Source organism: Echinops telfairi, unplaced genomic scaffold (genome assembly GCF_000313985.2).
Source record: "Echinops telfairi isolate 266 unplaced genomic scaffold, ASM31398v2 ScPeMD7_3;HRSCAF=10, whole genome shotgun sequence".
NCBI lineage: Eukaryota > Metazoa > Chordata > Mammalia > Afrosoricida > Tenrecidae > Echinops > Echinops telfairi.
This window is the reverse complement of record NW_022103899.1, coordinates 3,725,652-3,750,628: the sequence shown is the minus strand read 5'-3', so window position 1 is coordinate 3,750,628 and position 24,977 is coordinate 3,725,652. Positions and strand designations below refer to the sequence as shown.

The 24,977-nt window shown below is 41.5% G+C and overlaps 2 protein-coding genes across 2 annotated transcripts in view; both read left to right on the top strand.

Moving 5' to 3' along the window:
* PDE11A (phosphodiesterase 11A) overlaps window positions 1-24,977 on the top strand; it is a 441,211-nt gene that overhangs the window by 103,723 nt on the left and 312,511 nt on the right. The gene's annotated exons all lie outside the window — the stretch shown is intronic.
* Window positions 11,800-13,069, top strand: LOC105978478 (cell division cycle protein 123 homolog). Its single transcript, XM_013004303.2, is given in 2 exon segments — window positions 11,800-12,626; window positions 12,629-13,069. Coding segments are annotated over 2 exon segments (906 nt in total). The 5' UTR covers window positions 11,800-11,953; the 3' UTR covers window positions 12,862-13,069.

Here is a 24,977-nt window from a genome sequence, read left to right as displayed (position 1 = left end):
ACCGTCTACCCCTCTGCCAAGACCTCCTTCTCTCCACCAGGTGCTCCAGCCCTCTTTGAGTCCACTTAACCAACCCCTATTTGTTCTTGTATATACTGAGGGGAAACGAGCAGGTTGCAATACTTTAAATACTGCACAGTCCCAGTTCTATTTTAAAAGGCACTGAACAAACAGAGGAAAGGAAAACAACTATATAGAGAGCTGCATGAAATAGCTTGGGATCATAGATACTCATATTGCCTTTATAATATAGGTAATACACCAAACAGCACAGATATTTTCTTGTTTTTTAAAAAGATCTTTCAATATTTGTTTTAAAAAGAGTGAACACATATTATTTTCATTAGTTATGCTTATTAATTTTATAACTAGAAAAGATTACAAAAACTAATTACTTTTGTAAAAGAGAGGCTTCGTGGAAGTAGGGCCCCAGGCTGGGTTGTGGTAGCCAGCCCTCTGGGGCTTTTAGATGTAACTGGTCTAGGCTTCCAGTTCTTGGAGAATCACATAGCGCAATGGACTCTGCTTTATTTTTGGTTTCAGAAAAGCCGGTTTCAGATTCACAGCCTGCTCTGAAGTATAATTCTTTTCCAGCAAAAGTGGTTTAAAAATCACCTTGTACTACATAATGGGATTTCATTTCTTCCTGGGCAATATCACCCAGTGGAAGCTTTCTGTTTTCTCCTTTGCTAGCATTAAAAAAAAAATACTCCCATTGAATTGATAATGTTTGGTACCATGAAAAGAAAATTGAATTTAATAATTATTGAATTTAATAGTTCTAGCCATCAGAGTGCTGACACCGTTGACAATAAGAAGTTAAGTCTCTTCTTAATCTTATCTGTTTTGTTGGGAGAAATGGTACATGTTAGGGATTCAAGGAAGGTGGAAATAGTTTAACATCTATGTCCTCATACATTAACACAATCCAGTTCAGTGAATGATATTCTCCCCAGAACCGTGCTCCTCGAAGTTGGAACCTAGCCTGGTAGCTTGATAGGAATGCACCATCTTGCACCCAGATCAGCCCTATTGAATCAGAAGCTCTGGTTTAATGAGACCTTGGGTGGTTCTATGCACATGAACTAAAAAGCATTGTCCTAGAATATTCGGGAAGTTTCTAGGCCTTAATTGTAAGCTCTCCAAGGAGCCCTGACAGTGCCGGGGGTAAGGATTAGGCTGCTAACAGCAAGGTTGGTGGTTCACATGTGCAGCCGCTCCACAGGAGAGAGACGAAGCTGTCCGCTTTGACAATGGGCTGTCCTCAGAAAGGCGCAGTTCTGCTCTGTCACAGAGTTGGAACTGACTCGACAGAGGATTAATTGCTAAACCTCTAGCTTCCTTTGTGCCCTTTTTCTTCTCTCTGCCAAACCCCACTTACTTACTGAGGAGTTTCTAAAGCAGGTATTCTTAACCTAGGGTCTATGAACCCTTAGGGTGTGATAGGTTGTATGTGAATGCACTGACATTTTTTGCAATATTGCAATATTACATATTACAGCTTAGAAATACTCAGCTTTGATTCAGTTCTCATGAAGTGCAGTCAAAGCAAACAAAGAGTTAACCATTCCAGGCTGCAAAAGCATAAATACATTCTTCTGCCTCGAAAGACAGACTAGAATGATTAGTAATTACAGAATTAGGATCTCTAGCTGGGAAAATTCTAGGAGAAAACAAGATCTAGAAACACCCATATTTTATTGTTTGAAGAAGAACCGAACTGACCAGAGAATCAAACAGATACTAAATAACTTTCTGGTTCCCCACATGAATTTGACTCCACTAGTCCTGATGTTTCAATTAAGAGAATGTCGCTTACTCAGTCACAGGCTGTATGTCTTTTAGGACGATTGAGGAAAATAAACTTCTCTGTAACATGGGTTTTGTAATGTTCACTGTTCTCCTTTTTACTGCCCTGATCTCTAGGATCGTGTTCCCCAACCCTGACTGCACCATCCGATCTCAGACCCATTGAATCAAAAGCTCGGAACTCCAAAGGCAAGGGCCCATGCACACTGGGGTTAACTCTCCCTGGGTGGTTTTAAAATGGAGTCAAGGTTAAGAACCATTTTCACCGAACAGTGTGTTCTCTAAATTCCGGAATGGCCTTCGTGGGGGTTTGGGATTTTTGCTCACCTAGTTGATTCTGCTTCCTCTGGGCGAAGAGCTCCCTTTTCTATGGGCACGTCAGCAAATCAGTGCCCCGCTGTGCCTCCTTACTCACCATGTCAAACGGTGGCTGCTGCACAAGGAAGTTGTTCAAAGATGGAACGGACTCCGAGAAGAGTTTCTACTCTGTGGCTCTAATTGCCCATCCATCTCAGAAAATAAGTGTATATTATGAGTGACTTTTCAAATATGATGAATCTGAAAGGGACTGCTCTTTATGGAGGACACTTGATATGCTGTAGGAAAGTATGAAAATGCAATAATGGATCTAAATTAAAGAATTTGATTGAAAGTAACCCTTTTGCCTCCCATTTGGGCATACTAGGCATAGACCGCAGCTATGAAACGAACCACGTCTGACATGTTTGTGAGTCTAAGAACAAGCTAGAATCCTTAGAATTCAAGGTTTCCAAAAGGATGTATATTGAAAATAATTTACAGAGTCCTAAGTAGTGGCCTTCATCAAATAAAGAAAATAAAATCCTAAGATATACCCACTTCTCAAGGTTTCCCTTAAGATACATTAAAAAAATTAATGTCAAATTACAAAATTACATGTTCTCATTTTTTTATTTTGTACTTCAAATATTTATAGCATTACTAGGTTTTGCATCCAACTCTAGGAAAAATAACCCAAGAGTTTGCTTGTGTTTTGCCCTTTTCTAAAGGAGATTTCTGGCTGTCTTACCTCTCTTTCCATTCTGTTGGGAATCCACAGGCCGATGAGTGGGATTTGTGCTCACACTCATGCTCACCTTGGGGATAGACTCACCCCGGTTCATTTAATCACCATTTCTTTCAAGATGATGAGGATACATTCTTGAGAATGATCAATTAGGGCTAACATTATCTTGGGGTGTGGGAAGCAGGGAATGGAATTACAGAATAATTTCAAAGCTGATGAAGATATTTTGAAGTACCAGCTTGTACTCAACACTAATGAAAGAAAAATGGAACTGATTATTTTCTAGTATTTAGGCTTCAGGTTTTCAGCTTGGAGAGAATAAATAGTCAGAAGGATATAACATAATTTGCATGATATTAGGTTTTCTTAACCTCTTTCTAGCTCAGGGCTTCATACGCAATACTAGCCTTTCTTAGTTGTCTCCTAGTAAATATACACGAGCAAATTTCTTTCCTATTTGAAAAGGAAAATGCATGTAGGATATATTTATGTTTTTAATCTTACATTGAACTGCCAACTTTTAGAAATCTCAGCAGGAGACTCTGTGATAAAGTTGCTCACCTTTCTGATGTACTTTGGTATTTTTCTTGGAAGAATGTTTTTTCCTGGTGGAGACAGCTTTATGATAGCTAAGATTGTTGTTGGATGTTTTTCTCTTTTTCTAGCTTTAGAAAAGCAGTCTTCTATCTACCCATTTTAGTTTCCTAGTCCTTTTGCAACAAAAATATCACAAGTGGATGGATTTAAAGAAGAGAAATTTATTTAGTCATAGTTTAGAGGCTAAAAGTCTAAATCTGGGTCTTGGCTATATTAATTTTTCTGCTTGTAGGTGGTCCCCACACTTATTCATCTGAGAAGCTGGCCTCTATGATGAACATAGTATCGGGATCAGAGGAAGAGCCACTGACAACCTGCAATACAGAGATGACGCAACTTTCTTTGTGACCGCAGAGGGCTGGCAGCACTTCGTGCACTTAATGATGAAGGTAAAAAATGAAAGCCTTCAGTATGAATTACAACTCAACATGGAAAACTTTTTTTCACAAATGGAGTAACACGTGACATCAAGAAAAGACTGAAGTTATCAAAGGTTTCATTTTACTTTGATTCACAATCAACACCTATGGAAGTAGCAAATCAAGAAATCAAATGATGCATTGCATTGGGCAAATAAGCTGCCAAAGTCTTCTTTAAGTATTAAAAAACAAAGGAGTCACTTTGAAGATTAAAGGGGGCCTGACCCAATCCCTGGTATTTTCAATCATCTCACATGCATATGAAAACTGGACAATGAATAAGAAAGACCAAAGTAGAAATGGTGATTCTGAATTATGGAATTGTCTATGAATATTAAATATACCACGGACGGCCAGAAGGCCAAACAAACCTGCCTTGGAGGAAGTGCACTCAGAAGGCGCCTTAGAAGCAAGGATGGAAGACTTCCGCTCACATACTTAGGGAGGTTACCAGGGAATCAATCACTGAAGAGGGAGATCATGGTTGGAAAAGTGGAAGGTCATTGTGAAAGAGAAAGACTTCGGAGAAGATGGATCGATACAGTGGTTACATACACTAAGGGACTCACACAAAACAACAATCATGAGAATTACATAGGAGCGGGTGGGTGGGGCATTTTGTTCTATTGCGCATGGCGCTGCAATGAGTCACAACCAAGTGATTGACACCTGCCAACAAGGTAGTCCAGGCATAGCTTGCCTCCTTGACTAGCAGATGTTCCTCACGTGGCATCTGCCTTCCCCCATATACCTTTACGTTTGTCTGTAATCTAAGGAGCCTTCATTGTGCTGTGAGCTACCGGTGGGGGAACCAACTGCAGGTTCGATGGCTCAAACACACCAGCTAATGCTTGGGGGAAAGGTGGGGCTGTTTGCTCTTGTAACTATCTATGACGCCACTATCAGTCGGAAGTAGACGCCATGGCAGTGGGGATGTTTTTTGTTTGATGTGCACTTTGTAAAACTCAGAACTAATTAAACTTAAAATATACCTTACACTGGTCTGTTTTAAACCAACCAACCAACCATTAGCAAAACAATGAGAACCCCATGTCCACATATGTCTACAGTCACAAAGAGGTTGATAGGTGCTCGTCTGCTGCTTCCAACTTTCAGCGACCCCAAGTACAATGGAAGGAAACGCTGATCACAAGGTTTGGCATTAGAATTCCAACGTGTATTTTAGGGTACACAACACAATCGATAACACTGCCTGTTTCATTTAAGTTATTTTGATCACCTTTTAAGCCCAATTAAAATAATCAAGGGGAGAACATTAGAAAGATTTTTCTCTTTTATGAAAGACAAATGCCTCTTTGAATTGTGAAGTTTGACAGTTTTAATTCAGCCCACGTTTATTCCCAGGCCGTTGAGTAGTTTCTGACGCAGAGCCCCCCTGCACAGAGACTTTTGAGACTTTGTAAATCTTTAGGGGAGCAGACAGCCTTATCGTCTTCCTTCAGAACAGCTGGTGAGTTTGAACCAACAACCTTGAACAGCTAATCCTTTCTTCTTTTTTTTTTCCCCTGACATCTTGAAACATGAAGGCAAGCTGAGATCCTTTTGGAAGACCTTCACTGTTCAGTGTATTGTCACATTTCAGGTACTTATTACAGACAGGACCACAAGTTTGGACATGTTGTCAGGAGAGACCAGTCCCTGGAGAAGGACATCATGCTTGATAAAGTAGAGGTGCAGTGAAAGAGCGGGACCCCAGATGAGATGAATTGACCCAGTGGCTGCCACCATGGTTCAAGCACAGGAAAACCCTTGAGGATGGTGCAGGACTAGGCAGTTTTGCTCTGTTGTGCACTGGGTCTCGATGGGTCAGAATTGACTTGGTGGCCCCTAATAGCAACAAAACAAGACACAAATCTAGGCCTTCTGTCTCTAAATCTCAAGCTCATTCCTTTGGCAGACCTCCAAGAACAATTCCTCAGAGATCTGTTTAAGGACCCCAGCACGTAGCCTTCAGTCTACTAGGGATTAGGATGGGTCCCTGCCTTGTGTGTGAAAGGAGTGGAAGTGGAGTTGGCTGGGGCAGCGTCTCGGGTACTACCCATGATCTATTGCCCATTCATCGAGGGCTCTTTCTAGCTGCGCTGCTATTGGCCAAGTCCATGGCTTTCTTTCGCAGTGCATGTCGTGTGCTCCCTGTGAATACTAATGGAATGACAGGGTCTACCCTTTCCTGCATTTCACTTCCAGATACGGGGAGTGTTATAAAAACACGCTTGCGCCATCTTGTCAATTCGGACTCATAATGAGGGCTGTCGATCTTTATGGAGGAGACCATCTCACCTGTCTGCCGTGGAGCTGCAGGTGCATTTGAACTTAGACGGCCTGTGTTCTAGGCACTCCAGGGAAGGCAGTGCTTGTCTGCCGGGGAATCACATACTAAAATGGGAATTAAAAGATGAGTATAACACAAGAAGAACAATGTACAGAGTGGAATTTGACACGAGAAGAGGGAGAAGTTAATTCTATACCTGTATGAAGGGCAATGGCTAGAAGATCCAGGGGTGGCCTGCAACGCAGTGTAGTATTTACTGTAGCTCTTCTGGCTATAGCCTTTGTTACTGCAAACCATTTTTGTTTTCTTGATGGGTCTGGGTAAGAAGGTGGGGAAAGATGCCAATTGGATGATACGAGTCAGCTGGGAGTGACTTTTAACAGTGCTCACTGTAGTTGCCATAGACTGGGCATAAAATGAACCACCTCAGAATTGGGTAGGGAGTCTCAAGAGAGAAGATATTGAGGAGGGAGGGAGGAAGGGGATGAGGAGGCTATGGGGAGAAAGAAAACCACATATATGGAAGAGTTAACAGGGTATTGTTGTTGATTTCATTTCTTGAGATAGGCTATGTAAATACATATAGTGTATTTCTTTACAAACAAACAAAACCCCCCTCCAGGTTCCTCTTCCTCAAACTTAAATAGTACTCCGAGGAAAGAGGAAAAGTAAAACTGAAATGGATTTGGAGTCGTTAGTGACAAACGAGTTCATCTCAAAGACACACACACACACACACACACAAGCCAAGAGTAGAGTGCATCTTTTGCACCCTGAGATCCCTGCACATTGAACTTCCTCAACCCAGGAGACAGCTTTGACCGAGGACTGGCAGAGCAGCAGCAGCAGCACCCGGATGCAGAGCACGAAACAGAGTTAAGGATTCCCAGTCCACAGAGCAAGTAGAGCCCAGCGCTGTGGGGCAGGAGGATGACTTGTGGAGTGAGGGGCTTCAGGATAATTACTTGGGGAGATGTGTTTACTGATCCACTGAGGTGGAGCTGGGTGCCTCCAGGCTGAGCCTTCAGGTGGAGTTGCCTATCCTTTGGACATTTATTAATTGCCCTAAAAGAGCTTTATAGCATTGCCTGAGCAAGGCAGAGGCCAGGCAGGGAGGTTGAGGGCTAGAGAAAGGCCAACTTGCTGGCACCGCAGAGAAGAAACTGTCTTGATTGAGCAACTTTATCCTGAGGTTTTCTCATCGGAACTGTCACCTGTTAACTTCCCTAAGAAGCCTCATAAACATGAGCCTTGTCTGTGAGTTCTAAGTGGCCACTGGGATGGATTAGTGAACCCATCCACAGAAGTAGAGTGCTGTGGGAGGGACGGTTGGCATTGGAATAGGGTGAAAAGGGAAGGAGGGATCTCTGGCCTCTGCCTCATGGCAATCAGCCTGGGGGTTGAAAGAGGTCCGGATGTGACCCCACAGTGTTTTCACATTCACATTGTCAAATGCTCTTGCAGAGGCAATAAAACACAACTAATCATCTTTACCACTTGTCTGTCAGTTTGTCATACCATGGTGACTTCTGTGTTGTGGTGATCCTAGAAGCTATGTCGCTGATATTTCAAGTACCAGCAGGGTCATCCAGAGTAAACAGGTTTCAGCACAACTTCCAGATTAAGAACAGACTACAATGAAGGAATAAGCTATCCACTTTGGAGGAATTAACCATGGAAAAATCTTATGAATAGTGGTAAAACATTTTCAGATACTGGAAACCTGATACATAGAAACAGAACATTATCAGAAATAGTGCCAGAAGATGAGGCCTTCAGATCAGAATTCACTCAAAATATGACTCAGGAAGAGCTCTTCTCAAAACAGAGTCAGCCACAATGACGTGACTAGAGGAGCGCTTGCAGGACCTTCATTTGCTGATGGGGCATGACTCAGCATGAACATGAACAGCTGCAAACGTCACTTCAAACTTTGAACTTGGAACTATGACGTATGAATCCAGGAAAATCGGAAGCAGTCAAAAATGAAATGGAACCCATGAAGATTGATATCCTAGGCATGACTGAGCTGCAATGGACTGATGGCCATTTTGGACCAGAAAATCCAATGGTTTACTGTGTCAGGAACGACAGACTCCAGCGGAATGGCATCACATCGTCATCAAAAAGGGCATGTCAAGCTCAATCTTGAAGTATAATGGTGTCTATGTTGGATAATGTATGTGGATAATGTCTACACATACACGAAATCCAGTCCATAGACTATTATTCAAATTTATGCAACTACTACTAAAGCTAGTGATACAAAAATTGAAGAATATTACTAATGTCTTCAGTCAAATTGATCAAACATGCAATCAAGATGCTTCGATAATTATTAGCCGTTGGAATGCAAACTTGAAAGCAAATCTGAAGGAACAGTAGTTGGAAACTATGGACTCGATGACAGGAATGAAGGTGTTGTCCTGGGAGGAGATCAATTAACCAGATGCTACTTTCATCAAAGTTAATAAGCCTTTATTAACTGTCTGTCTTAATGCTGCTGGAGCCTAATTCTCCGAAGACCCAGAGTGCTTAAAGCGGGAGCTTTGATACGAGGGAGAAAACAAGCAGGAGGGCACAGGGCAACATTACATTGTATGGAGAGAATGGAACTTGGAGACAAAGGAATACGGGCCAGGTGGCGACTCAATGTGTGGGAAAAGGGGAACTTGGAGCAGGGTTTTAAACACTTCTCAGGACATTTTAAAATGGCATGGTTTGTGGGAAACAGAAAGATTTCCCCCAAGTTGTCTCCCCCAAATATACGTTAGGCTTAGGACACTGCTTGCAGCTAATGGTAAATGATTGTCAAGTTACCTCCCTGAAGGCAGTCAATTGCCATACTACTGTCTGGTCCTACCACAAGTAGGGCCCAATCCCTGCTGTTAAGGACAATGGGCTACTTCTCCCTAGGCTTGTGACAATTAGCCTGGTCCCTGTAGGCGGGGTTTACACCATACTGATAATGGTTTCTATGGAGATCCGGAGAACAGGTCAAACCAGCTCAGTGACATCCAAAGTTAGGCTGCCATCCTGAATCTAGGATCCACCCATCTTGTCACATGTGTGCCCCCAATCCCTCCTCTTCCTATTGCATGTATATCCCTAGATTGTCCCCCACTCATTGCTATATAACCTATAGTACAACCCCTTCCTGTGACTATGTCTTTACTTGTAATTAGTGGGCTGTCACGCCCCCCCCACAAGATATATAAGCCTTGGTTAGCAATAAAGATCCCCCTTGGCCGCTGGTCGGCTTCCCCTTCCTCTCCCCCATCCTCGCTCCCCTATTCCCTACCCTTTGTCCTCCTTCCTCTCCCCCTCTCTCCACGTAGACCACCAAGTGAAGCTGAGGTGAGCATGCTACCATGAAATGTGTCTGACTCCATTATTTCAATCTCTCTTCTATCTCTCATGCTCTCTCATGCTTTATTATAATCTGTATATATCTCAACTGTACAATTGCACCTATCGAACCTGTGATTAGTTGTGGGAGGCTGGCCTTCCCCCCACAATGGTTCAGCAGTTACAAAAAACCAGTTACAAGAGGCTTTACAGAATTTGCAAATTGGGCTCACTTGTATAGTACAAAATGGCTATACTCAGGCTAATTAATACCATATGGTTACATTATTAAAATGGCTACATCTAAATTGGCTACTGTATCATGGTTACATTGGGGTTCATTGTGGTTGGTAGAGATCACATGATAGAATTTTGCAAGATCAACAACTTCTGCATCACAAATGTCTTTTTGCTAACAACCCAAAAGGTGACTATACAGGGGGAATACACAGAAGTCAAATGGACTACACCCGTGAAAAGAAATACTGATGCTCAATATCAGCAGCTACAACCAGGCTGGGGCCTCCCTGTAGGAGAGACCTCCAAGGGGTGTGCAGGTTGAAGTTGAGGAAAATTCAGACAAGTCCACAAGAGCCAAAAACGACCCTGAGCACATCACCCCGGAACTCTCACAACCTACATCCCCCCGGAACTCTCACAACCTCTTGAGAACAGGTTTGACACCTTCAACACCAGTGACAGACAGCCTGTTGGGCTATGGGAGGGCATCAAGCACCTCATCCGTGGAGAAAGCAAAGGCAGAATCCAAAGGCAGGACAGAAAGAAAAGATCCAAGTACGTGTCCGAAGAGACTCTGGAATTTGCTCTTCACTGTAGAGTAGCTAAGACAAATGCAAGACACGATGAAGCTAGAGAGCTGAACAGCACATTTCAAAGGGCAGAGGAGACAGCGAAGTCAAATCTTATAATGAAATGTACACAGCCCTAGAGTTAGAAAACCAAAAAGAACGAGCAGAGACCTGAAGAAAATTCCAAGCCTTGAGGGCCGTGCACATTTCATTATATTTAACTTTGTCTTCCCAAGCTGCCCTTGGAAATGTTCTGTTTCATCAGGTTTTCGGTAACTGACAATGTTTCGATGCTCTCCACAGGTTTCCAGTGGCAAATTCCTCCAAAAGGACAACCTATTCCTTCCCTGTAGTCTGTTAGTCAAGAAGCTCCGCTGAAGCCTGTTCACTTTGAGTCACCCGATTTGTATTGGAAATACCGATGCCATAGCTCCCAGCATCACAGCAGCACACTAGCCACCACAGTGGGACCAACGGACAGACAAGTGTGGAACACTCTCATATGTACTCCAAATCCATCTGGTGTTCCTCTTCACCAACTACCCGAGTCTCCTTGCTTGCTGCCTTTGTCTCCCAATAGATGTTTTTTCCCTTCCCACGCTTCAAGTTTGTCGACTCTACAATCGTCTCCTGTCTCTCTCTAGGATGACAGGCAAAAGAAAAGAGACTGAGAACTGCGCAGACAGCTGCTCACAAACATCTTATGGTAGATAATTGGGTATTAATCCTATACGTTTCCCCAATATACCGAATTCTTAAAAAATCACGGATCCTAGGAACACCAGAGGGGTGTCTGAAATAAAATATTACTTATTGTTAAGGTCTCCTAGGAATAAATAAATTTCCATCCAAGACAATTTTCAAATATCCACCTATTCATGGTAGAGCATCTATGATGGAGAAGCTTCTGGAATTTATCCTCCTCCTCTTCTTCAGCATTTTTCTTATTAAGAGAGATCTGTAAACAGTTGAGAAACAATTGAGGAGCGAGTTACCAGAGCTTTGCTTAAACTGCATCAGAGGTTCATATCCAAAGCTTCAAACAATGGAAGTATGAGGACAGTTTTTTCCAGAACCTGAATGAAAAACAGGTCTGGATGTCAGTGGCAGAATGTGAAGTGATAGACTGTGACCCTATCCCTGTCACACAATGCCAAAATACAACCAAGCTCAAAATAGAACAGGCATGGAAATATGGGCAGTGTGTTCTGGGAGAGCAAGAAGACAGTGAAGAAATAGTTTTTTATTATGGCTTTCGACACTCTCATATTTTTCAAACTCCAATCTCTCCAGCAAAACATGCTTTTGTTTTTATTGCTAATCGCCCCTTCTCTCTCAAATGATATTTCACACATTTTCTTTTATTCTTCTTCATAGAGATGACATTAGTCCAGGAGAAAAATACATATATAACTACAAAAGAACACAGAAAGAGCGCTTCCGGGACCCGACCTCTTTTTGTGGGCTGGGCGAACGTGCTGAAAGCACCATTCGCACTCTTTTCTCATCATTTTAATGTGAAGACCGGAAGAGTCCTTCACCAAAATCGTTCGGCGGGCACTTCCGGAAGCTGAGACCAGGGTTCCGGGAGAGGACTGGGGGGAAAGGGGAGAAGCGGTAGTGGCAGCTGGAGATGAAGAAGGAGCATGTGCTGCACTGTCAGTTCTCCGCGTGGTACCCCCTGTTCCGAAGCCTGACTATCAAGAGTGTCATTCTTCCACTTCCTCAGAATGTGAAGGACTACTTACTTGATGATGGAACGCTGGTGGTTTCCGGAAGGGAGGACCCACCAACTCATTCTCAACCAGACAGTGATGATGAGGCAGAAGAAATTCAGTGGTCGGATGACGAGAACACAGCCACCCTGACGGATGCATACTGGATAGCCATGAATAGCTCTCTGAAATGCAAAACGCTCAGCGACATCTTCCTGCTTTTCAAGAGTTCTGATTTCATCACTCAAGACTTTACTCAGCCATTCATTCATTGTACTGATGATTCTCCAGATCCTTGTATGGAATATGAGCTTGTTCTCCGAAAATGGTGTGAATTAATTCCTGGAGCTGAGTTCCGATGCTTTGTCAAGGAAAACAAGCTTATTGGTATTTCTCAGCGGGACTACACACAATACTATGATCATATTTTTAAGCAAAAGGAAGAAATTTGCAGATGCATTCAAGACTTTTTCAAGAAGCACATACAATATAAATTCTTAGATGAAGACTTTGTATTTGATATATACCGAGACAGTAGGGGAAAGGTGTGGCTAATCGATTTTAACCCTTTTGGCGAAGTAACAGATTCACTGCTTGGGAAGAACTGATATCCGGGAAAAACTTGAAAGCTGATGTTAGTGAAGGGGACGCCCTGGAGCAGGATTCTCCAGCTTTTCGCTGCACAAACAGTGAAGTTACAGTACAACCCAGTCCCTATCTGAGTTACCGACTACCCAAGGATTTTGTAGACCTCTCTACTGGTGAAGATGCTCACAAACTAATTGATTTCCTTAAACTGAAAAGGAATCAGCAAGAGGATGACTGACTCCAGTTACAGACCAGCTTCAGGAGGAAACCATCCCGACTGCAGGAGGCTGTGCATAGGACGTACTTCCCCTTAGCCCTGATCTGAGGGGGGTGGGGGTAGGCAGTGTGGAAACCAGCAGCTTTTTATATTCATGGGCATCCAGCTGGAGGAAAATGGGGGGACTTTGCTACTTGTAAACAAACATAATAAATAGATCATAACCATAGGGAAAAAAAAAAAAGAACACAGAAAGAGTTGCAGAAGGAAATAAATCAAAATTGCACAAAGGAGATTTAGTTGTTTTGATGTCCCAAGATACCAAATAGACCCACTTGATGGATGATTGGATCTGTTGAATGGCCAATCCCTTCAGTATTTCGGTCTTTCTGATATTTCCTTGAAACATGAAAATAGGCTGGGATTCTTCTGTCTTCTATGGTAGACCTTCATTGCTCGACGCCACATTTCTGGTAGGTGTTACAGTCAGGGCCAAGATCTCATCCAGGATGTCTGGCTCCAACTCTCAAGCTCATTCCATTGGCCTAGCTCGACAACCTTACCCCAAGAAATCTGCTTGAGGGTCTCAGCACCTGGAGTTCACACTGGTAGGGATTGGGATGGGACCCTGCTTTGAGGTTAAAGGGAGGAGGATAGCAGTTGGCATATGCAGCCTCTTGGTTACTACCCATGATTTGTTGATGTTAATCAACGGCTTTCTCTAGCTCCTCTGCTCTTGCCAGTTCCATTGTTTCACTAGGCAGTGCATCGGCATGTCCCCTGCGAAGAGTTGTGGGGTGAGATTTTCGACCCTTTCTATTCTTTTCTGCATCTCATTTCTGGTACCAAACTCCAAACCAAACTCACTGCCATTGAGTCAATTCTGACTCATAGTGACCCTAGGCCAAAGCAGAACTGCCTCTGAGGGTTTCTGAGACTGTAAACCTTTGTTTGTTTGAGATGAATTTGTTTGTCACTTGTGGGGGGACGGCAGATGCTTAGACATTCTCCCTTAAGGCAATCGCTGTCAGGTTGCTGTCTCACCCTACCACAGGGGTGGGCCTGCTCCCTGCTGCTGGGGACAATGGATTACTTCTCCCTAAGGCTTGCGACCATTAGCTTGGTTCCTGTAGGTGGAGTTCACACCCTACCAATAATGGTCTGTCTCTATCAGTTGAGTCAGGGAACAAGTCAAACTGGCTCTGTGACATCCAAAATTAGGCTGCCATCCTGTAACTAGGATCCGCCCATCTTGCCACACGTATACAGTGAACCCTCGTTTATCGCGGTTAATCGGTTCTACACCCTACCTTGATAAATGAAATTCCACGAAGTAGGATTCCTTATTTATAAATCAAATATTTTCGTAGTTAGAGCATAGAGGACATGAAAAAAAACCCTTTAGTCACCATTACACTCGTATTACCCAATTTATTAAACGAAAAAGAGAAAATACAGTAAAACATTTTGGATGTTACAATTATCATTTATTATATTATTTATGGCATCAAGCGTGTACAGTATGAGCCAATCAGTGGCAGTAATGACAGAGCATGCGCTGTTACGCAAAAACTGCGATAGAGTGAAGCCGCGGAAGTCGAAGCGCGAAGTGGCGAGGTTCATTGTACCCCCAATCCCTCCCCTTCCTATTGCGTGGATACCCCTAGATCACCCCCTCCCATTACTGTATTGCCTATAGCACAACCCCTTTTTATGATGCATGTCTTCCCCTGTAATTAGAGGGCTTGCATGTTCCCAGACAATATAAAAGCCTTGGTTAGCATTAAAGATTCTCTCTCTCGCTCCACGTGGACCACCAAGCGGAGCTGAGGTGAGCATGCTACCACGAATTGTGTCTGACACCATTTATTTCTATATTTCTCTTCTATCTCTCATCCTCTCTATACCTTTACTATAATCTTTACTTATTATCACTGTACAATTGCACCTACCGGACCCCTAATGATGTGCTAGGGGCTGGTTTCTCCTGGCAGTCAATAAAGACTCCTGGTCCATTTCAAAGACTAAATCTTTATGGAGCCTGACAGTGGAGCCAATGGTGGGTTTGAACCTTGGACCTTGCAGTTAGTAGTCCAATAGAGTTACCAGAGCTCTTTAGGTACTAAATATTGGTAGTTATTTAGTACTTTTAATGCCAATTGCTGCTTCTGCCTTTGGCCTAGGCTTCCTCAGTGTGGATACTGGCACTCACCAAGATACTTTAATCTTTCCTGATCTATATTTAACATCTTGACTCCTCACTCAGATAGATATTGGACATGCCTGGTGACTAGCTGCTAATTTTGCTAAGGCACCTGCCTGATTGCTGATCTTTTACTCAATAAGCAAGCATAGACCATCTACTTCATGTACTGTGGAAATAATATATTTTTTACAAATTTATCCGGAAAAAATACTTTCAGAACTACGAGTCATTTCGTGACTAGGAAATCGAATGTTGTTGCTATTGGTAGGGGCTGTCGAGTTGGTTCTGGTTCGTAGTGACCCTCTGTGCGACAGAAGGAAACACGGCCCAGCCCTGCACCGTCCTCACATTTGTTCTCATGTCTCAGTCCTTTGTTGCAGCCACTGTGTCAGTCCTTCTAGGAAAAGGCCTTCCTTTTTTTTGCTACCCCTTTATCCAGGAGCCCTGGTGGTATAGTGGTTAAACTGCAAGGTCAGCAGTTCAAAACCACCATGTAGCTCCAGGAAAAAGACTGGGCTTTCTACTCCCGTAAACACATAGGGTCTCAGAAACCCAGAGGATCGCTGTCAGTATCGACGCAATGGCAGTGAGTTTTGAGTTTTGAGAATTACTTTATCAAGCATGATGCCCTTCTCCAGGGGCTGGTCTCTCCTGACAACATGTCCAAAGTATGTGAGACCAAGGCTCTTCATCTTTGCCTTGAAGGAACATTCTGGTTCTACTTCCAAGACAGATTGGTTTGTCCTTTTGGCCGTCTACTGTACTTTCAAAGTTCTTCCCCAGCGCCTTAGTTCAACTGTATCGAGTTTTCTTCCATCTTCCTTAGTCAGTGTCAAACTTCCACATGTATCTGAGCAGTGGTGGGATTAAAATAAGTTGACAACTGGCTTGCTGGCTTTATAATTATATAGGTATATCAACAGGTACTTTAGTATTTCATATAGTTAATACTTAACTAAAAACAATAAAAGAGATTCACAAATGATGTTATGTTATGAATTTTTAAATATTAATGTAAAATATTAAATAAGACCTGACAAAAACAGCTAAATTATTATTTAAGATATTGCTTCTTGGTGGGCATCCTCATGCAATATTCTTCGCTTTCATATGACCATCATCAGCTGTGTGCTTTATCCTTAACCGTTTTTTCACTGGAGGAGTAGCATCCCATTCCTTCAGAAGTAGATCAATTAGACAATAGTCACTGTGTTTGACATCTTAGAAACAGTTTGTCAACTTCTTTTCTCTAAACATATTATTATCATCTTTAAAAAAAACCTTTCCACTTCTGCTGAACTTACAGAAATTGTCTGATAATAGTTTTAACTCTTTGAACATGTTCAGGAATTGTGTATTTCACTCATAATATCCCGTAGGAGTTTGGAGGGACACAAACGGAAATGAATGGCAGCGTGCCTCCCTCTGGTCAACTGGCACTTTTTCTGTTTACAGTATAGATTTGTTTATGGAAGTAACAAATCCAAGGGACTATAAATGTAGTATTCTTTCTGAAATGATAAATAACTATTGAAAGCATAGTTTCATCTAATTTTTTATACCTATGGATGGAATGAACATTACCATGTGTGCTTAGAATACACTGTTACTCAGATGAACCTTTAAAAAGAGTAAGGGCTGTCAATTTGTGATTTCCACATTGGGTGGCTATCCAGCACCCACCTTCAAGAGAACCCTGATAACAAATGCCATGTAACCCCCAGTTTGCCTAACTCAGCAAAAACTCAGGTATTGATTCTGCTGAACTAGGCCAAACTCGCTGAACCCCACTGCTGCATATGAGATGATTGAAAACACCATGGCGTGAGTCAGGAGCCTCAGAGATCGTCAAAAGATTCATGGTCAAAGGGGGTTAACAGATAAAATTTAAAAATACAAACTTGATTTGTCAGCATAAGGTTCATCAAGTCAAAACGCTTTTTGTAAGCTGAATGAACAACAGATCTGGGTGCAACCTACAGAAAGAGAGCAGCCCTGTAGCTTATTCCTTAAGGGCTAAAAGTCCTGGGCAGTTCACACTAGGTTTACAGACTTTTCCTAAGTACCTATTTCTTTGGAAAGCATCAAATTGACACACAAACACTTTTAAAACAACATCATTATACACTACTAACTTGGAAATGAAATGATATATTTATGTATGTTTTACATTATTTAACATTATACATTTCAAATATTGGGCTCAACTTATTGTAAGGGTCTCTTGGACTGGTCAGTGTGACAATCTCTGCTGCATTGTTTCTCTTTACATTGGATGTTTATGTTCTAAGAACTTTTTTATTACATTTATATTTATTGCTGAATGGATGCTTTCATGAATGAAACCGATTTACTGGGATCAATACTCTATACATTCAAGTCAAATTGACGTGTATCCATAGAGATAGGTATACCACACAGAGAATTTCAAGGTTCGAAGAAAATGAACTTGGATATATATTTATCTTGTTAAATGGATAATGGTTAGCATACGTGTTAATGGGTAAATGTAAGCAGTTTTTGTAATTTTCGTTGAAATTGAAATGTGTCAAAACAACACATCCTGTAAACGTAGTGTTAAATATATCAATATTGTCTTTTTCAAGTTACCAGCTGAAGGAAAACGGGGGCCCTTTCAAGATTTTTATAATTAGGAAACAAAAAGTAGTTAGAGGAAGCCAAATTAGGACTGTAAAGCAGATGCCAAGTGATTTCCCATAGAAACTCTCACAAAATTGCTCTTTAGATTAGAGGAGTGGGTGGGAGCACTGTTAGCGGACGAGGGACCCTCCGGTGAAGCTTTCCTGGGTGTTTTTGTGTTGAAGTGTAGGCTACCTTTGTTCCAAGCACTCTCACAATAACCAGGTGTTATCTTTCTTTGGCCCTCCAGAAAGTCAATAAGCACAATGGCTTGAGCATCTCAAAAACGGTTGCCGTGATCTTTGCTTGTGACCAGTTCACTTTTGCTTTGACTGGACTACTTCCCTCACTTGGTAGCCATTGTTTTGACTGTGCTTTGCCTCCAGGATAGTACCGGTGAAGCCATGTTTCATCTCCTGCTCCAATTCTTTAAAGAAATGCATTGGGTCTTGCTTCTGTTTGCAATGTCCACAGAAAGCTCTGCTCTTGTCTGCAGCTGACCCAAGCACAAGAGTTTTAGCACCCATCACATAGAAAGTTTACCCAATTTTAATTTTTCAGTCAGAATTGTGTCAGCTGAGCCAATTGAGATTTCAATGGTGTTGGCTGTTGCGTCTGCTGTTAATTAATTGTGGTCCTCTTCAATTGGGGCATGAACAAGATTGTTTTCTCACGAACTGGTGCAGACCATCTTCAACATCATCTTTACACTTAATTAAATAAATTATCCATTGAACTTCTGGTTTCTTTGGGGAATTTGTCCTTTTAAAGTTTTCAGACTGCATCGTTGACCTCACCATTCCACCAAAGCGTCACCGTAAATTTGATGCTGGTTCTTGTTTCAATTTTAGCAGAATTTGTTTCTCTGATAGGAGTTCTTTTCAAGTTAGTGTCTTATCCCTCAAACTAGTACAAATTAATTTTGGTGCAAAATTTAAAAATCCATGTTTAGTTACCCCCCTCCCCAAAGTATGCATTTTCCATGATCTTTGTGATCACCCTTCATATGTAAGTAATATTATGGGGTACATGTTGAATTTCACAAAATTAACTGATCAATGTAAACCTGAAAGTATAAGCTTTAAATTAAGCAATTAGAACGCTAAATTCTTAGCTGCCAAACTTCATACATGCACTGATAAAATAAACATCCCACACTTATTCTGTAAAACTTGTAAATGGTGATTCATGCCTATTTCTTCTTAGGGAATATATTTTGCTTATTGTACTCAGATTTATCCTGGGATTTGGGCTTATGAAGTAAATAACTTGTACAAATTTAGGATTGATGCTCCAACAGCGGTTATCTATTTACAGACACCTTATTGTCTTTAGATTCTTGCATAGGAGCAGACTGGAAATAAAAGCAACATTGCACACTGTGATTTTTGCACTGTGAGCTTGATGTGAACTATGGGGCAAGAGAATTTATAAAATTCTAAATGGAATTTATTCGACTATAAAATTAACTCTACAATCCTGCATCCCCACTCGCACCACCCACAGCCTCCTAGAAGTAATTTAGTTGAGATCAAGTGTAAAAGAAACCCAAGAATACCTCAAGCATTCAGAAAGGGAAAAGCAAACCACAGAAGCGTCCTCGTGGGAGTTATTATTGAAGAGGTTTGTCCCTTGTGCAGATGAAGCTTCCAGTTCATTCTAGCAGCCTTTCAGATACCGACGCAGTCTTTAAGAGATGTTTTACAGAAAGCTTCTCGAAAGTGTAGGAGTCTTCATTTCTCAAGATTAACTTCATTATGAAATAGTCATTTAAGTTTTGAATTTACTGACATCTAATTAGTGTCCCAGTGAGTTTTGCTGAGAAGCTTGAGATGCTCAGCTAACTGAGAAAACGATGTCTCAATTTGTGGTCTCCGAACCTCAGGTGGTGTACACTTCTCTTGGAGAATGCCGAGGAAAACGGGATGCGGTGATAAGACCTGGTGGCTGAGGCACACAGCTTGGGGTAGGAGGAGGGAATGGTCCTCCAGAATGCTGCCATCGCATTAGCTCTCCATAGGCCCAACAGAACTACACAGTGCCCTCCTAGCCATTGTTCCCATGCCTGAGCCCACGGATGCAGCCACTCTGCTCATCCATCTGTGGAAGGCCTTCCTCTGTTTTGCTGCCTTTTGCTTTACCAAACATGATGTCCTTTTCCAGGGAGAGAGAGTTGGGTGTCCTTCGTCATTACTTTGAACTCTCAATATTCCTGGCAACCTCTAACAAGGCTCCTGAAGAATAAAGGTGTTATTTTATTTGCAAGTTAGTTCCCTCCCCCCTCCCCTCCGGGCTCTTTTCACATGGGCATAAAGGAACATAGCTTACGTTCTCACTGACTCGATATGAGATATAAAAATTAAAGATATAACTACAAGATTATTTCTAGTTATTTTGTCAATTGGGGGGAAAAAGTTGATTCATGAGGTTTGTAGATTCAGAACCTCTACAGCAGCGGTTCTCAACCTGTGGGTTATGACCCCTTTGGGGGTCAAAAGAACCTTTCACAGGGGTCGCCCGATTCATAACAGCAGCAAAATTACAGTAATGAAGTAGCAACAAAAATCATTTTATGGTTGGGGGTCAGCACCACATGAGGAACTGTATGAAAGGGTCGCGGCACTAGCAAGGTTGAGAACCGCTGCTCTACAGGATCTAGAGTAATTGGGCCTAGACTATATTTTCTAAAGTCAGCCCCTAAAAAATAAACACCCTATGCCCATGGAGTCAGTTCACACTCATCACAACCTTACAGGACAGGACAGAACTGCCCCATATGGTTTCCACATTGTAAATATAATGGAAGCAGACTGCCACATCTTTCTCCTGCTGAGTGCCTGGTGGGTTTTAACCTCTGACCTATTGATTAGCATCCAAACACTTAACAACCGTGATGCCAGGTTTTCCTTGTTTATTCTTAGAATCACAGAAATTAAAATCTTCACATTTTGTTAGGGGTAGCTTTATAAGCATTGTCATGCAGCTTTATGATTTTTCATTTGATGAATAATTACTACATGATATTGATACTTTTACATTCTACTGCAAAGTAGTATGTGATGAGACCTGTACTAAAGCATCTTAAAACAGTTAAGCCATAACTCCAAAGGTTTGAGATATTCCATTACTTTAGGAAAGTAATTAATGTTGACATTTCTCTTTAAAAGTTTTGTGCTAAAATGTATATGACCCCAAATTTTCCATTGTATTTATTTTTAAGTGTACAATTCATTGACCATACTTGCATTGATCTTACTGCACTGTCTCACCACTATCTATTCTGAAACAGAACTTCAGTACCCCTTAAGTGATAGCGCCGATGCCTTCCTCTTCTTAGCTCATGGCAACCACTCAGAAGCTTTCATATGTACGCACCTGCCTTTTCTAGAAACATCAGCTATGTGGGATCATATAATATTTCCCCCTTTTTTCATTATTAATTTCATTGAGCATAAAGTTTTTGAGGTTCATCTATATTGTAACAAACATCCGAATTGCATTTCTCTTTGTAATAGGACACCATTCCTTTCTCTCTGTAGACCACATTTTGTTGATTTGTCATCTGTTGACAGTCATTTGACTTTTCCCCTCTTGACTCTTGTGGATAATGCTGCAATGAGCTTTTATGTGCGTGTGGCCATTCTCCTTTAAAGGTAGACAAACTAATGCAAGATTGAGATGCTAAAGTAGGTATTTTGCTGTTTCAATTTACCAACACTATTACTGATTATCAGCAAAGGACTTATTAAGTAAACAAAAAAAGCAAACTCATTGCCATCAAGTCAATTTTGACTCACAGTGACCTTGCAGGACAGAGTAGAACTGCCCCCAGGGATTTCTGAGGCTGTTCATTCTGTAGGAGCAGAAGCTTCATCTTTCTTTCTCAGAGAGCTGATTGGGGGTTAGTGGTCCAATGCGTAACCCACTGTGCATTCAGGGCTGGCTTATCCATGAATTTGATATTAGATCTTGTAAATTCTTTGGGCTGTTGACCTTGACTGACTCATGGTGAATGGATAGGCATTAGGTCAGTCATAGAACCAACCTCTCTTTTTAAAGTAGGGTGCCCAGACATAATAAGGAAAATTTCAACACAAATAGCATTTTTGCTTTTCGCTCAGACAGATCTCTCGACTTGGTAGTCAGCATTGCTGTAGAATCAGTGCAGGCCATGCTTTGGTTTGATCAGGATCATGGATGGAATAATATAGAGATGTGAGCCTACAATTCAATTGGATTCATGCATGATCATGTTACAGCTGGTTTCAGTCAGTGAAGACAAGAATTTAAAGCCCTGACTCATATCCTGAACTTTTTTTCCCTAAAAGAAAATGAGAATTATGCCTCAATTAGTCTCTCCTAAGAGATATACGAGAATGGTTATTTACTCTCATCAACATAAGCCCTATTAGTATAAATATCAATAGAATTTTCTGGGTAATTAGCGTACTTGAATATTTTCATTTTTATTTGTATCCTTCTTGGCTATTTACGTCTCTCTCATTTGGTGAATGGTCTGTTTTTATCTTTTAACCTTTTTTACTTTTAATTTTTTTTCCTGAATAGGTAGTACTTTCTCAGTGCTCAGAAATCAAAATGATAGAAAAATCTTCATTGAGTTGCTACCCCCTCCACTCTGGTCCCCTCAGCTAGTAGCTCTCTGGTGTTTCTACACAGCTTTCCAATCTCGGGTATTTACAAAGACAACACCTATGAACACGTGTTCTTACTCCACTTCCTACTTCACAGTATTTTATGACACAAAAGGCAGCCTACCATGCATAGGATTCCACACGTTCCTCTGGTTTTATAAATGTTTATTGTGAATTAGGCGAGGGTTTGCAGATCAGATCATTTTTGTACTCAACAACTTATCAAACTTCGCAATGGCCTGCCCCGTTTCTATCATTTTTTGCCTATCTTCCTTTTCTTATGACCTTAAAAAACAGATTCAAGAGAATCCTTTTCCTGTAAGGTATTCCTAATTTATTAAAAATACTGTGAATAGTTCCCCAGATTGCTTTTCCTTTTACCATCAGCTGTCGCCTCCTTGAGATGTGTTTTAAGTCTTTATACACTCAAATGTATCTGGGCTTCATATATATGATTTTCATATTGCTAAGGTTGGAAAAGCCTTTTCCAGAGTACTATAAAAATAGCTGTAACAATTTGCCATGAATTTATTTTTATTATTTTTAACATTTTACTTATTCTGGGTGGAAATGAACACAGCAACATTTGCTCTTGTTTAGTGTCTAGACACAATGGTTAGTGACACTGGTTACAGTCTTCACCCTGTGTTAACATTCTCATTGTTTTGTTTCATGCCCATTGGTTTAAACTTTTGGGTTCCAACCTTGTTTTTACGTACCCGTTGTCCATTTGCTCCTATACAGACATATATCTTTAAAAAGAATGTGACAATATTACTACTTGAGCTAAACTGTTATTGAGAAGTTTTTTCATATTTTAATAATATTTTATTTCTAGTGAACATATGCATAGAAAAACCGAGTCCTCCTCAACAATTTGCAAACACATTGCTCAGTAGCATCGACTGTGTTTTTCACATTGTGTCAATGTCCTCCTTCTTTCTGTTCTGGTCGTTTCACTCCCATGACCCAAGCTCCTTCCTTTCCCACCTTCTTGTGATGCGTTAAAATGGCAGTTGTTCATTTATTTTTTTACAAAGTTTGCTATCCCCCACAGCACTCTCTAGTCTCCCATTAGGTGCTTCACTGCCATGGCCACATGGGATTCAGACATCAGGGTTTGTGGCAGTTACATCATTTCATGTCAACTTGAAGATATATAAAAGTGTGGGGGTGATAGCCAAGCTGTCAATCAAGTCACGGCCTGATGGTGCCTCCTTGCGGTCATGGTCTTCTCATAAGGAAGACCTGGGGAACCTGTCCCTCGCTCTCTGCCTTGACTTCCCTGCTTGCTGGGCACCTGAGGCTGCTGGAGCCCTGCTGTGAGCTCACCGACTTTGCAGCACTGGCCTGTGATTTCCCTGCATTCGGCATCATTGCTTATATATGGCTATGTGAGGCTGAAGAAGGACTTATAGACGAGTATCGGACGTACGGACTTGATTTTGACTGGACTGGGATGTTTTTTTGATATATATAATTGCTTCTTCATAGAAAGCCCTTTCTTATACATATGTAAGTGTTACTGGGTTTGTTTCTCTAGTCAACCCAGGCTAACACGGGTTTATTATGATTATGGAGTTTATTAGAGAAGTGAACTGGTTACAATTTGGGTGAGAATACTCAGGCTACAATTGGTTTAATCAGGATCATTTCTTTTCTCTTGGGCCTGCAGGCAGGCTCTTGGCCTTCACCCTCTTAGCCTGGCATCAGCCCTGCCAGTTACAAAGCACTTTTTGGGCTGTCAATAAATGTCCACAGGGCCTGCCACTCCACCATAGACTTCAGCCTGAAATCACTCAGCTCCAGCTCCATGGGTCAGCACACTCAGCAACCCAGTGAAGTCTCCCAGGCACCCCACTCTAGAGCCAGCCTCCTGCCTCAAAGCACTCAGCGTTCCTTGCTCTGTGTTCTGGGAAGTCCACCACTTTGTCTCATGCTCTGGCTCCTGCTTCTGCTGTTACTGCTGCTCCTCTGGTGTCCAAGTTGAGTCTCCGGGATGGAGGAAGTTCAATGTACAGTAATCTTGGGTCTTCTCTTTTGCTGCTAATAAAACCAACCCCTTCATGCTTCTGAGATGGCTGATTTTATACCCCGAAGGATGCCCACCACAATTATCATATATACTCAAGTATAAGCCAACCTGAATATCCGCCGAGGCACCTAATTTTACCACCAAAACTGCATTTAAAAATGTGCTGAAAAACTCGGCTTATACAGGAGTATATCGGTAACCCTGTTAACAACCACTTACAGCTTAATCATATAATCCAATTAATACTTCCCTACCTTCTTACCCAGACCCATCAGGAAAACAAGGTGTTTTGGTGGCAGTAGCAAAGGCTATAGCTAGAAGGGTCATATTATATAATTCACTGCATTGCAGTGATAATCTTTACTTTTTGAGTTAAATTTTTACTTGGGGGCTGTGATGAATTTATTTCATTTATATGGTCTTTTGCCTCAGTTCTTTGGAAAAACAAGTTGAGAAAATTTCCCCCTAGACCCTTAGGAATTACTATTGCCCTAGTTCTCTGCCCTCCCCAAACCAAATTCACTGCTGTTCTATTGATTTCAACTCATCATGATCCTACAGGATTCCTAAGGCTGTAAATCTTTTTTTTTTTTTTTTTGGTTTT